The sequence below is a fragment of the Aphelocoma coerulescens genome, chromosome 29 (genome assembly GCF_041296385.1).
Source record: "Aphelocoma coerulescens isolate FSJ_1873_10779 chromosome 29, UR_Acoe_1.0, whole genome shotgun sequence".
Taxonomy (NCBI): domain Eukaryota; kingdom Metazoa; phylum Chordata; class Aves; order Passeriformes; family Corvidae; genus Aphelocoma; species Aphelocoma coerulescens.
The window spans coordinates 3427289-3444490 of record NC_091042.1 but is presented as its reverse complement, the minus strand read 5'-3'; the positions used below and the strand labels follow the sequence as shown (position 1 = coordinate 3444490).

At 52.1% G+C, this 17202-nt stretch overlaps 1 protein-coding gene across 1 annotated transcript; it reads left to right on the top strand.

Annotated features, from left to right (window-relative positions):
• The first annotated feature begins 2182 nt into the window (after positions 1 to 2182).
• SENP1 (SUMO specific peptidase 1) lies at positions 2183 to 11241 on the top strand. The gene is made up of 16 exons (XM_068997760.1): positions 2183 to 2375; positions 3235 to 3307; positions 3410 to 3509; positions 3917 to 4052; positions 4490 to 4593; positions 4963 to 5198; positions 5440 to 5494; positions 5663 to 5701; positions 5813 to 5897; positions 6207 to 6359; positions 6758 to 6889; positions 7342 to 7545; positions 8278 to 8357; positions 8771 to 8855; positions 9420 to 9515; positions 9973 to 11241. Exons 1-16 carry the CDS (start codon positions 2301 to 2303, stop codon positions 10033 to 10035), a joined length of 1716 nt encoding a protein of 571 aa, XP_068853861.1. The 5' UTR covers positions 2183 to 2300; the 3' UTR covers positions 10036 to 11241.
• The last annotated feature ends 5961 nt before the right edge of the window (positions 11242 to 17202 follow it).

Genomic DNA, 17202 nt, shown 5'->3' with positions numbered 1-17202 from the left:
GCGGGGCCGTTACTGGTGCCAGTGCGGGGCCGTTACTGGTGCCAGTCCCCGGCCATTACTGGTGTCAGTGCGGGGCCGTTACTGGTGCCAGTGCGGGGCCGTTACTGGTGCCAGTCCGGGGCCATTACTGGTGCCAGTGCGGGGCCGTTACTGGTGCCAGTCCCCGGCCATTACTGGTGCCAGTCCGGGGCCATTACTGGTGCCAGTGCGGGGCCGTTACTGGTGCCAGTCCGGGGCCGTTACTGGTGCCAGTCCCCGGCCATTACTGGTGCCAGTCCGGGGCCATTACTGGTGCCAGTGCGGGGCCGTTACTGGTGCCAGTCCGGGGCCATTACTGGTGCCAGTCCCCGGCCGTTACTGGTGCCAGTCCCCGGCCATTACTGGTGCCAGTCCGGGGCCGTTACTGGTGCCAGTCCCCGGCCATTACTGGTGCCAGTCCCCGGCCGTTACTGGTGCCAGTCCCCGGCCGTTACTGGTGCCAGTGCGGGGCCGTTACTGGTGCCAGTCCCCGGCCATTACTGTTGCCAGTCCGGGGCCGTTACTGGTGCCAGTCCCCGGCCGTTACTGGTGCCAGTCCCCGGCCATTACTGGTGCCAGTGTGGGGCCGTTACTGGTGCCAGTGCGGGGCCGTTACTGGTGCCAGTCCCCGGCCATTACTGGTGCCAGTCCCCGGCCGTTACTGGTGCCAGTCCCCGGCCATTACTGGTGCCAGTGCGGGGCCGTTACTGGTGCCAGTCCCCGGCCATTACTGGTGCCAGTCCCCGGCCGTTACTGGTGCCAGTCCCCGGCCATTACTGGTGCCAGTGCGGGGCCGTTACTGGTGCCAGTCCCCGGCCATTACTGGTGCCAGTGTGGGGCCGTTACTGGTGCCAGTGCGGGGCCGTTACTGGTGCCAGTCCGGGGCCATTACTGGTGCCAGTCCCCGGCCGTTACTGGTGCCAGTCCCCGGCCATTACTGGTGCCAGTCCCCGGCCGTTACTGGTGCCAGTCCCCGGCCATTACTGGTGCCAGTGCGGGGCCGTTACTGGTGCCAGTCCCCGGCCATTACTGGTGCCAGTCCCCGGCCGTTACTGGTGCCAGTCCCCACTGCCCGCTGGGAGCACTGACCTGCGGCGCGCCCCCGGCTCGGAGCGGGGGGGAGGAAGGACAAGAGGAGGAGGAGGAGCGCGGCCAAGGAGAGCGCGGCCGAGGCCAGGAACCGGGACAGTCCCGCCACCGGCACCGGCACCGCCGCCATGGCCCGGGGACAGCGCGGGGGCAGCGCCGGAACCGCTCCGGGACCGCCACCATCGCCCGGGGACACGGGCTGGGAGCCGGGATTGGCCGCGGGGAGCGGTGTAATGGGATCGGGGTAATGGGATCGGCTGCAGGGATCGGCTATTATGGGATCAGCTATTACGGGATCGGCTCTGATGGAATTGACTGTAATGGGATCGGGGTAATAGGATCGGCTGTAGGGTCCAGCTATTATGGGATCGACTGTAACGGGATCGGCTCTAATACGATCAGGTATTATGGGATCGGCTGTAGTGGGATTGGATGTAGGGATCAGCTATAACAGGACTGACTATAAGGAGAAACTGGAATGGGATCGACTATAGGGATAAACCATGATGGGATAAACTGTAATGGGATCGGCTGTATGGGATCAGCTGTAATGGGATACACACACACAGAGTGACCCCCTATAGGATGACATCCTCACAGGGTGATGCCCTATGGGGTGGCACCCTCCCAAAGGGTGACCCCCCCCCCCCCCACAGGACCCCCTGTAGGGTCACACCCCCCGTCCGCGGTGACCCCTCCTCTATGCGCTGCCACCCTGGACCTCCTCCCCGCTAGGGGGAACTCTCTTCTCCCCGAAACGCTCTTCTTCCTCCCCTGGTCTCTGCTTCACTTCCGGCGGCGCCTCACCTCCGGCGCCCATTTCCGCTTCCGTCGTCTCTTCTTCGCTGCCGCCGCCGAGGCCGGGAAAACCGCGCGCGCTCGGGACGCTTCCGGTCCCACTTCCGCTTCCGGTCGGGCAGCCGGGGCCGGCTGAGGGGAGCGGAGCGGCGGCGGCGGGTCCGGGACCTGGACCGACCCCGGGGCCGGCTGAAGGCAGCGGCGGCGGCTCCGGGGCCTGAACCGCTCCCGGACCCTGCTCCGCTCCCGGACCCTGCTCCTCTCTCGGTTCTCTGCGCTTCTCCGGACCCTGCTCGTCTCCCTCCCGTTGCCCTCCCGCCGGACCCCGCCGCCGCCGGGCCTTTCCCGGTGCCCGTTCCCCCCGGTTCCGCCGGTGCCCGGAGGCGAAGCCCCCGATGAGGATGGAGGCCCGGGAGGCGGCGCGGGCCCGGCCCGGCCCGGCCTTCAAGGGCTTCGCCCCCACGAGCAAGGTGCGGAGCGGCTGTGGGGCGGGGGGCTCGGGGGGCTGTGGGGCTCGGGGGGCTGTGGGGCTGGGGGCTCGGGGGGCTGTGGGGCTGGGGGGGCTGGGGGTTTGTGGGGCTGGGGGCTCGGGGGGCTGTGGGGCTCGGGGCTTCCCTGCTCCCTTTTCCGTCGGGGCTGGAGCTGCCCTGGCTCCTTTCCTCACGGGATTGCAGAGGGATTTTTTGGGCGAGAATATTTTAGGGATGTCTGGGGCGATTGCCCGCCCCAGGGTGCTCCTTGGACACTTGGAGCCGCGGTTCTCTGGGAAAACTCAGCCTGAAGACCCCAAAAGTCAAACCCTAAACCCATTTTTGAGTTTTCCCGGTTTCTGGCGTGGGAATTCCACCTGGAATTTGCCGGGAATGGGGAGCCCAAGTGTAGGATCCAGCCCGGGCCCGGAGCTGCCCGGGATTTGCCCAACAGTTTTTGGGTTCTTCCTGCTCCATTAATTCCTTCCGTAAAATTTGGGAGTTGTGAGTTCTGGGAGTTGTGAAGTTCAGGAATTGCGGATTTGGGAGTTATGAGTTTCAGGAATTGTGACCTTTGGGAGCTGTAAACTTTGGGAATCGTAAATTTTGGGACTTGTGAATTTTAGAAATTATGAACTTTGGGAATTTTAGGGAGCTGGGAATTTGGGGAATTATTAATTTTAGGGATTGTGAATGTTGGGAAGTATGAACTTTAGGAATTGTGAATTCCTGCCACCATTCCCAACCCAACCCTGGGAGCGCCCTCCCCTTTTCCCAATAATTTTCCTGGATTCCTCCGTGACATTTTCCCACTTCCAACCAAAAAATTAGGATTTTTCCCATATTTTTTTTTCCACAGTTTTTCCCCCCCAAACTCAGCAGCTTCTCCTGCCCAGCTGGGAACTCCTCCTGCTCTCTCAGCTACGCCCCAGGTGAGTTTTCCATTTGGGATTTGGGGCTGTTTTCCCTAAAAACAACCCCTGGAGAGGGGAAATTCGGGATTTTTTGGGAATTCCCGGTGGTTTTCCCCTCAGAAACTGCTGGTGAGAGATTCCCGGGAGCCAACGGGCAGTGGAGGAGCTCCAAGCCCCGGGGCAGCCGAGCCTCCTTCCTGGAAACCCGGAAAAATTCTGGGTGCGTGTGGCAGATGCCCAAATTTCCATGTTTTATTTTATATTTTGGGGGCTTTGGGGGTCTGGGGGGGGGTATTTGGGATTTTGGGGTTTTATTTGGGATTTGGGGATTTTTTGGGGGGTTTTACTTTGGGATTTTTTTGAGAGCTTGGTGGGTTTTTTGGGTTTTATTTGGGATTTTGGTTTCTTTGGAGAGGATTTTTGATGTTTTTTGGGGGGGGCTGGGATTCTTGGGGATTATTTTTCTTTTGTCTGGGATTTTGGGGATTTATTTGGGAGCTTTGGGGGTTTTATTTGGAATTTTGGGCATTTCAGCTCTCCTTTTGCACTTTTTTGTGGTTTCATTTGGGATTTTAAGCCAATTTTCAGGATTCGCAACAAACCTGAGGTGTTTTTCCCTCCTTCCAGTGGGAATTCCAGCACTTTTGTGGGAAAATCCACCCTCCATGGAGCCTCTTTTCCCCTCAAACCGGCCCCGAGCCCCTCCTGGAGCCGCCGCAGCCCCAAGAAGGCCCCGCGGCGCTTCCTGAGCGCAGCCGAGGAGGTGACGGGGCTGGGAATGGGAAAAATCCGGGAAAATCCCAGGGGCTTTGTGGGGTCGGGGCGGGGGGAGGCGGAGCTGGGGGCGCTGCTGGGGTTAAATGTGAAATTCCTGGGGTTTCCCAGCCCTAAACTCCGATTCTCACCCTTAGATCCAAAATATTTTGGATCCTGGTGGGGTTAAACTGAAAATTCCTGGGTTTCTACAGGCCTAAATCCCAATTATTTGGGAACAGGAGAGATTGAGGCAGCTCTGGGTGCTCGGGTGGGGTTAAACTCAAAATTCCGGGGGTTTCCCACCCCTAAATCCCAGTTTTTTGCGGTTTTTCTCAGCGTTGCCTTCGTGGGATCCCACCAGATCCCTGAATTTGGGGGAAATCCCTCGGGATCAGCAAATTCCAGGGTTTTGAGTGGAATTTCTCCCGTGATTTTTCCCCGCAGACGGTGCGGGAAGAGGAGCGGGAGATTTACCGGCAGCTGCTGCAGATGGTGACCGGGAAGAGATTCTCCAGCTCCAAACCCTCCCCACTGCTGCCCTTCCACCTGTGAGTCAGGAACGGCCCAAAAAAATCCCCAAAGAGTCCCAAAATCCCCGTACGAATCCCAAAAACCCTGCCCAAACCCCCAAAAACTCTCCAGAAGCTCTTCCCAAATCCCTGAAAACATCTCCCCAAACCCCAAAATCCCTGCCCAAACCCCAGAAAATCCCCAAAGACCTGCTCGAGTCTCAAAAACTGCCAGAATCCCAAAAACCCTTCCCAAATCCTAAAAACTCCTAAAACCCCCTGCCCAAATCCCAGAAACTCCTCCCTAATCCCAAAAACCCTTCCTAGTCCCCCAAAACCTCTCCCCAAATCCCAAATCTCCATTTTTTCCTCAGGAATTTCCCTGACTGGTTTTTTTTTTCTTTGCAGCTCCCGCTGTCCCCGTTCCGGCCCCTCCTTGCCCCAGGAGGCTCCCAGGGATGATCCCGAGGCGCTGGAAATTCCCAAAATTTCAGGTCCACTCCCACGTCCCCCAGAGCCACCTCAGAATTCCCAAAATCCCCCCCTGGGCCCCTCTCCGGGGTATCCCGGGGGGTTCCAGCCCCAAAATTCCACAGTCCAAGAGCAGCAGGAGGAGCAGGCGGCATCCAGTGCACACACTGAAGGTAAAAATTCCCACAGTCCCAGAAAAACCCCAAGAAGTCCCCAAAATTCCCAAAATCCCAAATAAAACCCCCCAAAGATCCCCCAAATCCCAGACAGAAAAAAAACAAATCCCAAATAACCCAAAACTTTGGGAAAGGGATTTAAATTTCATGACCAATCCGAGGTTTTTATTCGGGATCGGGCAGGATTTGGGATGGGAGTCGAGGGGGACAAAATTCCAGGAATTTTTCCCACTTTTAGGGTCGGATTCCGTCATTTTGCTCAAGGTCAAGGATTCCAGGACTCCAGCCCCGAGGTGAGGGGCAGGAAATGGGGGAATTTTGGGGGGAATTTGGGGATTTTGCAGATTTTTAGGGAGGTGACAATAGAGAGGGATAGGGTGAGAATTTGGGACATGAGGGAATTCTGGGGAAATTCCGGGATTTTTGGGCACTTCCAACCCTCCTTTCTCCCCCTTTTCCAGCCTCCCCTTTTTCCAGGCTGAGCTATGGATCAAAGAGCTGTGAGTAAATATTCCCTGCTGCCTTTTCCTGGGAATTTTGGGGGTGGAAAAATGAAAATCTTTATTTTTTTTAATCGATTTTTTTCCCATAAAAATTCTGGCTTTTTCCAGGACCAGTGTCTACGATTCCCGAGCCAGGGAGAGGTGGAGGCAAATCGAGGAGCAGAAAGCTCTGGCCCTGCAGCTCCAGAGCCAGGTGAGAATTCCATGGAAATTTCTTGGGATAAGCAACCAGGAAAAGAGGAAATGTTCCAGATTGGAAGTTATGGAAAAATTTGGCACTGGGAGGGTGGTCAGGGCTTGGACAAGGGGTCAGAATCCATGGAAATGGGGAAAAAGGGGGGACGTGGCCCTTGGGGACAGGGTCACGTGGCTGTGGAAGGGTTAATTACAGGATCCTGGAGCTTTTCCCCAATTTTATTGCTCCTAAGTCCTTCTTTTCCCCGATCCGAGAGGAGTGTGAGGAGAATCCCCGGTCTCTGACCCCAAATCTCTGCTCCCGCAGCGCCTCCAGGAGCGGCAGCGCTCGGTGCAGGACCTGGTGGATCTGCACCTGCGGGTGCCCCTGGAGAAGGAGATCCCGGTCACCGTGGGACCCGAGGCGCCGGAGCGGGGCCGGGGGCCCGAGGGCGACGAAGAATTCCCGGAGATCACCGAGGTGGGGCTGAGAGCCGGGAAAACGGAACCTGAACTGGGATCCCTGGGATTTGTGCACGGGAGCAGAGCTGGGCTCCCTCCTCCCGTTGAATTTTTGTAGGAAATTTATGACTCAAGGGGCAAAAAGGGAATTTTGGGGTTGCATCCTTAGGGATTTGGGGATGAGGAAGAGCAGGAATTTTCTTTGCCCTTCCTGCAGGAAATGGAGAAGGAAATCGAGCCCTGCTCCCTCTTCCTGTTTAATTTTTGCTGGGAATTTGTCCTTCGAGGGGCAAAGGATAAACCTGGCCTACCCTTTCTTAGGGAGTTTATTTTTAAGGAGGAAAGGATGAATTTGGGGTTCAGCCCCTGGGGATTTGGGGTCAGGAAAAGCAGGAATTTTCCTTCCCCTTCCGGCAGGAAATGGAGAAGGAAATCAAGAGCCTCTTCCGAGGAGGGAACCAGGACGAGGTGCTGAGCGAGGCTTTCCGGCTCACCATCACCAGGAAGGACATCCAGACCCTCAACAACCTCAACTGGCTCAACGATGAGGTCAAAACCCCCCAAATTCCCATTTTCCACTCATTTCCGGCAGCTTGGAGCGGGAGAATGGATGGGTTTGGTGCTGGCAGTGGAGTTGTGGGTTGGCATTCCCAGCCCGGAGCAAAAAATGCGTTTCAGAGGGGAAAGCTCTGAAAAATAAAAATAATTTATATTTATGTGGGGAATGAACGATGGTGGGAGGATGGGATTGGCGTGAACAGGGAAAACAACAAGTGAATCTTAAACAAAGGCAGATTCCTAAAAATCCTTGGATTTTTGGAAGGTTTTAATGCCTCAGAGCTGGAATTTTTGAAGCTTTTACTGCAAATCCCCTTTTTTGGGGGGTTTATTCCCTAATTTTACACGGGGCCACAAATCCCAACTTCCCATGAAAAAAAATTTAAAAATATTTAGAAAAAAATTAAAAATCCTGGCTGTTTTTCCCTTTTTTTTTGCCCCAGATCATCAATTTCTACATGAATTTGCTAATGGAGAGGAGCAAGGAGAAGGATCTGCCCGCAGTCCACGCCTTCAACACCTTTTTCTTCACCAAACTAAAGACTGCAGGGTACCAGGCTGTGAAAAGATGGACAAAAAAAGTGGATATTTTCTCAGTGGATCTTCTGCTGGTGCCCATCCACCTGGGAGTGCACTGGTGCCTGGCTGTGAGTGCCTGGACTATCCCTGAAAATCCTCGGCTCGGGATTTAAGGCCCAAAATTTGTTGGTTTTGAGGGATGCTGAGGGGAAAAATTTGAATTTGTGGCTCAAATCAAAGCCTAAAATGAAATACAAAGGTGGGAGCAGTTTAGTGTGGGGCTTTTAGGCCTTAAATTCAGCTTGAAGGTCATTTTAGGGAATTTATTCCCTTGGGAAGATCTGATTTCCCCGTTCCCACCAACTCCTGCTGCCACAGGATCTTTTTAAAAAGAGATTTAGGCCACAGATATTTCACTTTTCCCCCCTCCTTTGTCCCGTCCCCTCCCCCTGGCTCCTGGGATCCTGCAGGGATTTTCAGCTCCTTTAGCAAAAACCTCCTGGCTTTATTAATTCCTGCTTAAATTATTAGTTAGTTCCACGGAAAAGAGTTAATTCCCACCAGAAATGGTGTGGGAATGGGGAAGGAAAGCGCCAAAAACCACGGATTTGGGGCCTTCAGAGGTGGGCAAACCTTGGTAAAAAAAATAGTACCTGATGAATAATAATAACAAACTATAAATAATATAAAAATAATATTAGAGGCTGATTTGGACATTCAGGGGGTAAAAAACACAGCAGGAAACGGGGATTTTTGGGGGGAAATCCTCTGGTGTGAAATAATCGGAATTTTTTTTTTGCTGGCAGGGAGAATTCTGGAATTTTTTTTTTGCCCTTTTTAAGGAGTTTTTCTCTGTGCAGGTGGTGGACTTCAGGAAAAAAACCATCACCTACTACGATTCCATGGGGGGGATCAACAGCGAGGCCTGCAGGATCCTGCTGTGAGTGAGATCCTTCCCTCGGAGCTGTTCCTGGAGAAAATCCCATTCCTGCTTCCCTGGCCTTGGAAGGAACAACTTGGCCCATCTTTGGGTCCCTTTGGGGTCATTTTTGGGCTCTTTTAGGGTCATTTTTGGCCCCTTTTAGGGCCATTTTTGCTCCCTTTTTCAGGCTCATTCTCCCCTTCCAGGACCTGGAAAATTCCTGCTCTTCCCTGGAATTCTGTCCCACAAATCCCAGGAATTCTCTCCCTTTTTTTTTTTTTTCCATGAGATTTGGCCTCTCCTGATACAATTTTAGATTTTTTGGGGGGATTAATCTGTAAATCCCAACCCGGAATCTTTGGGAATGGCCAGACAGAGAAAAAACCTCAGAATTCCTGGTTTTCCATGAATTCCTGCTTCCTTTCCCGCAGGCAGTACCTGAAACAGGAAAGTTTGGATAAGAAAAGGAAGGAATTTGACACCAATGGATGGGCCCTGCTAAGCAAGAAGAGCCAGGTTTGGACACCCCAAAATTCCCCAAAAATTTGGGATTTCCTTGGATTCCCCCCCCCCCTTTCCAGGCCCTTTTTTCTTCAGGGATTCCTGGGGAGAAAAGGAGGCAACAAATCCCAAATCTTGGGAGAGGGTGTTTTCCCCAGGGATGGGATCAAGGGGAAGGAAGGGTTTAGGTGGGATTTGGGGAAGGTGGGAACACAAAAAGTCCTGGAATTCTGGGACCTTTCCAGTTTTTCCAGCAGGAGATTCCACCGGAATTTCCCTCAGATTTCACTGGAATTTCAGGGATTTTTGGGATTGCCCTGGCCCTGGGGGTTTGGGATTTGAGAGAACTTCAGAATGTTGGGAATTTGGGAATGCTGTCCCATAATCCAGGTTGTTCCTGGAGGGTGGGAATCAGAAAAAAAGCAGGAATTCCGTGGGGGGAGAAATGGGGTAAATTTGGCTGAATTTTCCCCAGATTCCCCTGGAATTTCGGGGATTATGGGGATTTTCCCAGCCCTGGGGGCCTGGGAGTGGAGGAAATGTGGGAATTTGGGAATCCTGAGTCCCGTTTTTCCGCAGGAGATCCCACAGCAGATGAACGGCAGCGACTGCGGGATGTTCGCCTGCAAATACGCCGAGTGCATCTCCAAGGACAAACCCATCAACTTCACCCAGGTACCCACATTCCAGGGGCTGGGAATTCCCACATTCCCGAATTCCTGCTGCTCCCAGGCCCCCAGCGCCAGGAAAATCCCAAAAATCCCTGAAATTCCAGCAAGATTTCGGGGAAATCAGGAATTTCTCACCCAATTCCTGTGTTATTTCCCCCGGGAAGATCCCAAATGGCTCCTGATTGTGGGACAGCATTCCCAGATCCCAACATTCCCAAATTCTCTCCACTCCCAACCCCCAGGGCCAGGAAAACCCCAAAATCCCAGCAAAATCTGGGATACATTCCACCATTTTTTGCCTGAATCCCAAGAAATTCCCACTTCTTCCCCCATTCTCACAACCCCAAAGCCCCAAATTTCCCCCATTTTCCCCAGTTTTCCATGGAAAACGAGCAGGAATCTGTCCCTAGCTGAGCAAACCCTGACTGAAATTCCCATTTTTCCTCCCAAAATTCCCGAAGCAACACATGCCCTACTTCCGGAAGAGGATGGCCTGGGAAATCCTGCATAGGAAGCTCCTCTGATGCTGGAAAAACCCTGAAATTCCACGGATTTGGATCAGAAAAATCCCGGGATTCTCTTCGGGATGCAGCCAAGGAACTCCGGGTCCTGCTCTTCCCAAAAACACCCCCTGGATTTGGGGGGAATAGAAAAGTTTGGAAGCACAGTTGGGATTTTTTGGAGGTTTTTTCCCTCTTTTTTGTGATTCCAGGATGGATTTTCCCGCTTTTCTGGCTGCTGGGATGGGGAGATTTGGGAATTTTGGGCTTTTTGGAGCTGGATTTTTGGGAAAAGGGAGGCGCTTCCATGGATTTGGGTTGGGAAAATCCAGATTTGGGAAAAGTGAGGGAAGGGTTTGGTTCTGAAGGGAACTTCTGGAAATCATTCCCATTTTTTTCCACCTCATTCCCAAAGTTTGGGGATTTTATCCATGGGAAAACCTGGATTGGGAACCCTGGGAGTAAGTCCCGCTTAAATCCCGTTTTTTCCCAATTTTTCTTCCCAAATTCCCTCCTTTCAGCACAGCTTTTTCTGGGATTAAGCTCCGGAATGCCAGAATTCCTCCGGATTTATTCCCAAACTTCGCATTTCTGAGGGATAAACCCCAAAACCTGAGCAAAATCCTGGATTTTTGGGGAATTTTTGAGAATTTTCGCCTCCCTTTGGAGCTGCTTCATCCCCGCAGCTCCCGTTGCTTTTTCCAGCTGCTTTTCCCACTTTTTCCTGGAAAAAAACCCTCCCAGATCCCAGGAACTGCAGCAACGATGGGAAAAGCTCCAAAATCCTGGGAATTCCTTCAACTTTTCCCCCAAAAAAACAGGATTTATCTGGGGAGCTTTTCCAAAAAAAAAAAAAAAGGGATTTTGAGGCCTTTCCCTGGATTAATTTATTCCTGATTTTTTTTGGAGCTTCCCAAGCCTCTGGATCTGCTGTTCCTGGTGGAAAAGAAGATTTTTAAGGAGAAGAAAAGTGGGAAAAAATCCCAAATTTTTGTATTTTCCCTCTCCCATGGGAGCAGGGAATTTTTTCTATTTTTCCCAAGCTGGGAGCCGAAGTTTTGTACTGAATTCCCAAATTTTTGGAGCCCTTTTTCCTGGTTTTTCCCGGCCCTTTGTGTCCCTTTGTCTCAAACCAGGACAGATCCTAAATTCCCTCCTGTTTTATACCAGATTCGTTTCCTACTTTTTTTATCTTTTATTGGAATTAAAGCTCTGGGAAAAAAACTCAAATTGTGGAATTTTCCTGCCTTTTTTGTTCTCCTTGGGTGGGAATCCCGGGAAAAGGGTTTGGGGTCATTCGTCCTCAGCCGAAGAAATCAGGGAAGTGCCCCAACATTTCGGAAGAATGCTCCAAAATCCAGAAAAAAATGACTCAAAATTCAGGAAAAATGCCCCCAAATCCTGGAAAGTGGCTCCGTGGCCACCAGAAAATTCCATGGATCATTTATTCCCACCCAATTTTTGGGATAAATCGCCCTATTCCAGGGATTTTCAGGTCACCTTGGCTTTTTTCCCTCTTTTCCGGATCCTCATTCCTGGGTTTTGGGCCAGTTTGTCCCAAAAAAGTCTCTGGAACTCCTTAAAAACCTCCTGGCTCTCGGTGCCCCCTTCAGCCGCTCCTGGGCATTTTTGGGAAGGCAGGAATCACCTGGGATGGGGGGAACTTGGGAAAAATGCCCCAAAACCTGGGAATGGTGCCCAAAATCCATGAAAAATGCCCCAAAATCCAGGCAAGATGTCCCAAAACCCAGGAAAAACGCCCCAAAACCCAAGAAGATGCCCCATATTCCATCAGGAAATGACCCCAAATTCCACAGGAATCCCCAAAATCCTGGCAGGAATTCCTTCCCCCCCCCACCAGGTGACAAAAGTCCCTTCATGTCCTCTCCCCCCCCCCCCGCATCTGTTGCTATTTTTACCAAAATTCCCAGAAAAAGCCAGGATTTGGGATAAAGGCGCCCTTTCTTGGGGCTGCAGTTGGGGCTGGCAGCGGCCGCGTCAGGTAAACTCAGCTCTCCTGGGAATCCCCAAAATCCCAAAAATCCGGGCCTCGGAGCCCCTTGTGCTGCCGGGGGCGGCGGCTGCAGCCCGAAAATGCCCCAGAAGACAAAAAGATGCCCCAAAACCAGGGATACCTTCCCCAAAACCAGACAAAAATGCCCCAAATCCAGGGAAGATGCCCCAAAATCTGGGATAGATGCCTCAAAACCTGTAAAGATGCCCCAAAACATCACATTCCCCGAAATTCAGGGTTGGGACCCCAAATTCTGAGCTGGGAGACCCCAAAATTCATAGCTGCCCCTTCAAACCCCTGATTTGGGGTAATTTTTGGGATAGTTTTGGGTAATTCTAGGTCAATTTTAACCCCAAACCAGGCTTGGGGCAGAGCTGCCCCTCCAAACCCCAATTTGGGTCATTTTGGGGTCATTTTTAACCATCCAAACCCCAATTTTGGGGTAATTTTGGGTCATTTTTAATTCATTGGAGTAACTTTGGGGTCATTTTGGGGTAACTTTTGGCTAATTTTGGGTCATTTTTAACCCCAAACCCTCCAGGTCGGGGCTGCTCCTCAAAACTCCCATTTTGGGGTCATTTGGGGTCATTTTTAACCTCAAGCAGGGGCAGGGTCCTCACACTCCAGGAGCCTCCTGATCCTAATTGCTCCTAATAACTCCCCCTGACCCCATTAATCCCCTACAGGCCTGAGCCTTCATTAATTAATTAATTAACCTGCAGCCCCGCTGGGCTTCTTTCTGCTTTTTCCCAAAAAAAAATCCCCAAAAAACCCCAAAAATAATAAAAAAAAAATCCCTGAACCCAATCTCCCTTCAAACCTTGGGACCCTCAGCCCAGCCCCCATCAAAAAATCCCTTCTAGGGTCAAGGGTTTTTTGGGATTTTTGGTGGTTTTGATGTTTTTTTTATTTTTTTTCCCTAGATTTATTTATTTTGGGGGATTTTTCCGGTTCTGGGACACAGGGGTGGCTTTGTCCCCGTGGCTTTTGGGGCCCTGGCTCAGTGCCACCCCAAATAGGTTTTTTTTGGGATGGGGGGATGGGAGAATTCGCCATCAAAGGATCCTAAATCCCTTTTTTTTTTAACCTCTTCCTCACTCCAGCCGGGAAAAAAAGGAACTTTCAGGGTTTCGAGCCGGATGAAAATCCTGAATTTCAGGCATTTAGGGGGCAAAAAGTCCCAAATTTTTGGGAAAGATCCTAAAAAATTAAAGGGTGAAGCAACTCCGCCCTGCTCAGAGCAACCCCGAGGGAAAAAATTCGGGAATTCCAGGGGAAAAATCCCTAAAAAGACCCAAAAAATCCCAAAGAATCCCCCAAACCCATTCATTGGATTCCCAACATTTCACCCCAAAATCCCAGAATTTCTCCCCAAATTCCTGGGGTTTCACCTCAAATTCCCATGGTCTTGCCCCAAAAAAATATTAAAAATTTTTTTTAATTAAAAGATACACAAAAATATAAAAGAATACACGAAAAATATATTAAAAATACCCCAAAAATATCTTTAAAATACAAAAAATTACCCCAAAACATTCAAAAAATATAACCCCCCCAAAAAAAATTAAAATAATGCACAAAAATACCCCAAAAATAGAGAGAAAACAACAAAAAATATCTAAAAAATACAAAAAAGTCAAAAAATAAAAATAAAACACAAACAACTTCAAAATAAATCAAAATAAATCAAAATAAATCAAAATAAATCAAAATAAAAGCCCTAAAAAATCGCCGGCAGGGCCCTGAGCTCCCCCCCTGCTGCCTGAAAGGATCCCTTTGTACCTTTCCCTAAAAATCGCCTTTTCATCCCAAAAAAGGGGGAGGAGGGTAGGGAGGAGGAGGAGGAAGAGGCCGCGCTCGGGGAGGGGAAGGGTTTGACCTCATCCCACAAAAATTCCCGGTTTTTTCCCCATTTCGGGCCCCTTCCCACCTTTCCAGGGGGGAAAAAGGGACAAAGGGGCTCTGTGCCACCAAACCCCCCAAAAATGGGGAAAAAAGGGGAATTTGGAGGATTTTCCCCACCAGGAAAAGGAGGAGAAGGAAAAGTCCTAAATGGAAAAATGGGATTTAGGTCCAGGATTTGGGAGTTTGGGATTTTTATAGGGATTAGAAGCAGATTTTACGTCCCTAAATTTTTTAGGGGCTAAATTTGCCTCAAAATTGGGATTTCTGTGGGGTTTGGGGCCTTCAAATTCGCTTTTTTCACATGAATTCGCCCCAAAATTGGGAATTATTGGAGTTTTTCGTCCCCTAAAATAATCAGTTTGGGGATCAAAAAATAATTTCATTTTTCTATTATTAAACATTAATTTTTAATAGGAAATTTTATGGGACAATTAAAAATATGGAGCGAAGCGGCTGCAAAATGAGGAGGAAAAAGTAAAAATTGGGAGGGGGGGGGGAGCAAAGATCCTTTTTCTGCTCCACAATTCCAAAAGGATCCCGGGAAATATTTGGGGCCAGATCTGAGGTTATTGAGAGGTGCCAGAGGGAAAAAATGGAATTTGGGGAGTGTTTGGGTTGAAAAAAAGCCCTTTTTGAAGGGAAAAACAAATTCCTGGCTCCCCCCCAGTGAGGAATTCCCTCTCTGGGTTTGGGAGTTTTATGGGATTTGGGGATTTTTATGGGACTGGGGGGTTTGGGAGAGTGGGAAAAATTGGGAGGGAAGGGGGAAAATGGGAAAAAAATGGGGGGAAATGGGAAAAAATGGGGGGGGGAATCGAGGGAAATTGGGGGAAAATGAGGAAAAATTTGGGTAAAAATAGGGCAGAAGTGGAGGAATAATGGGGCTGAAATGGGGGAAGAATTGGGGTAAAAGTGGGGAGGGAAGGGGGTTAAAATTGGGCAAAATTTGGGTAAAAATGGGGGGAATGGGGCAGAGATGGAGCAGAAATGGGGAAAAAATGGGATTAAAATGGGGCAAATTGGGTTAAAAATGGGGCACAAATGAGGCTTAAATTGGGTGAAAACGGGGGCAAAATTTGAGCAGAAATGGAGGAAAAATGGAGCAAAAATGGGACAAAAATCGGGCGAAATTGGAGTAAAAATGGGAAATTGGGGTAAAAGTGGGGCAAAAATGGGATAAAAATGAGGAAAAATTTGGGACAATGGGATAAAAATAGGACAAAAATGGGGGAGAGAAGGGGGGAAAAATGGGGGGAAATGGGAAAAACTGAATTCCCTCTCTGCTTCCAGAGCAGTTTTGAGCCTCAGTTGGGAGATTTGGGGTGGGAAGATTTGGTCCCAAACCCAGCGGGGCCGGGTGACGCTCGCGGGTGGCGGCACCGGGGAGGGGACAGTGGGGACAAAGGGTGGTCCCACCCCCTGGGACGGTCCGAGCCCAAACCACGCCCCCCTCCCCCCCTCCCCCCATCCCGGTGTCCCTTCGCTGTCCCCGTCCCGGTTCGGGATCGAACCGTCCCCTTTTGGGATGATTTGACCCCAAACTGGGTTTGTTCAATCCCAACCTCCCCGCTCTGTGCCGCCGGCCGTGCCACCCCAAGGGACAAAACCGGGGGGGCCCAGCCTAAACTCTGTCATCGCCGCTGTCACCCGCGCCACCAGTGGCACCTGTATCTGTCACCAGTGCCACCAGTGGCACCAGTATCTGTCATCACTGTCACCAGTATCTGGCACCAGTGGCACCAGTGGCACCAGTGGCACCAGTATCTGTCATCACTGTCACCAGTATCTGGCACCACTGTCACCAGTGGCACCAGTATCTGGCATCACTGTCACCAGTATCTGGCACCACTGTCACCAGTGGCACCAGTATCTGGCATCACTGTCACCAGTATCTGGCACCACTGTCACCAGTGGCACCAGTGCCGCCTGCGTGTCCGCGCTCCGCGGAGAACGGGAAGCGATGTCCCCACCCCATGGCCGGGCTGTCCCCACCCCAAGGCCGGGCTGTCCCCACCCCATGGCCGGGCTGTCCCCACCCGTTGTCCCCACCAGCTCTCGGTTGTCCCCACCTTGGCTTCGAGGGAGTTTTTGAGGGGCTTTGGTGGGGGTTTGGGGTGAATTTGAGAGGAGTTTTTGGGGGGCTTTGTGGAGGATTTGAGGGGGATTTGAGCAGTCCCCGTCCCGGCTCTGTCACCCCGGGGACAGCGGCGGAGCCCCCCAAAAACTGGGGAAGGGTCGGGCAGCGCCTCCTTGCCCGTTTGACTTATTCCCAAATTTTCTGTTCCATCGGAAAGCGGCGGCCGGAGCCAAGGCCTGGCCCCGATCCCGGCTAGATCCGGCCACGCCGAGCACTCTTCCACCTGCTGGGGGTGGGAACCCCGAAATCCCCCAAATCACGCTCAAATCACCTCCAAGACTCCCCATAAACCCCTCAAAATCCCCCCAAAAAATCCCCCCAAATCGCCTCCAAAATGCCCCCAAAAGCTCCCTCAAATCATCCTTAAATCCCCCCAAATTCCCCTCAAAACCCCCTAAATCCCCCAAAAACTCACCCAAATCCCTCCCAAAAAAAGCCATCAAATCCCCCCAACCCCCCCCCCCCAAGCCCCCTTAAATCCCCCTTCAAATCCCCCGCAAAATTCCCTCAAATCCTCCCCAAAACCCCTCCAAACTCCCACAAATTCGGGGCAGTTTTGAGGGGCATTTGGGGGAATTTGGGGGGGGGGGGGAGGGTTGGGGAGGGGGTGGTCCCGGGCCCCGATCCGGGCAGGACAATTTGGGGAGGGGACTGCGCTGGGTTTGGGGTCGGGGGGGATGCTCCCCGTGTCCCTCGCCCTGATCCCACAATTCCTGCCGGGAATTCCGCCGGGAATGGGGACAACGAAAGGGGGGAGGGGTCGGGCTGGGCCCCAGGGGGCCCCAGAGGGGGGCGGGGATTTGGGGACAGCACGGGCGGGAGCGGGGGGGAGGACAGAGTGACCCCCGGGATGGATTTGGGGGGGGGGTGTGTCTCATCCCGGGGATATCCCAGTTTTTCCAGGACGCCCCTGCATGGATTTGGGGCGTCTCACACCGCGGGGGAAGGGGAGGGGAGGGGAGGGGGGGAGGTCGGGGGTATTCCGATGTTCCCAGGAGCCGGGGTGGGGATGGTGATGGGGATGAGGATGAGGATGGGATGAGGATGGGATGGGGTAGGGTGGGATGGGATGGGGTGGGGTGGGAATGGGAACGGGAATGGGAATGGGGTAGGATGGGGTGGGATGGGGTGGGAT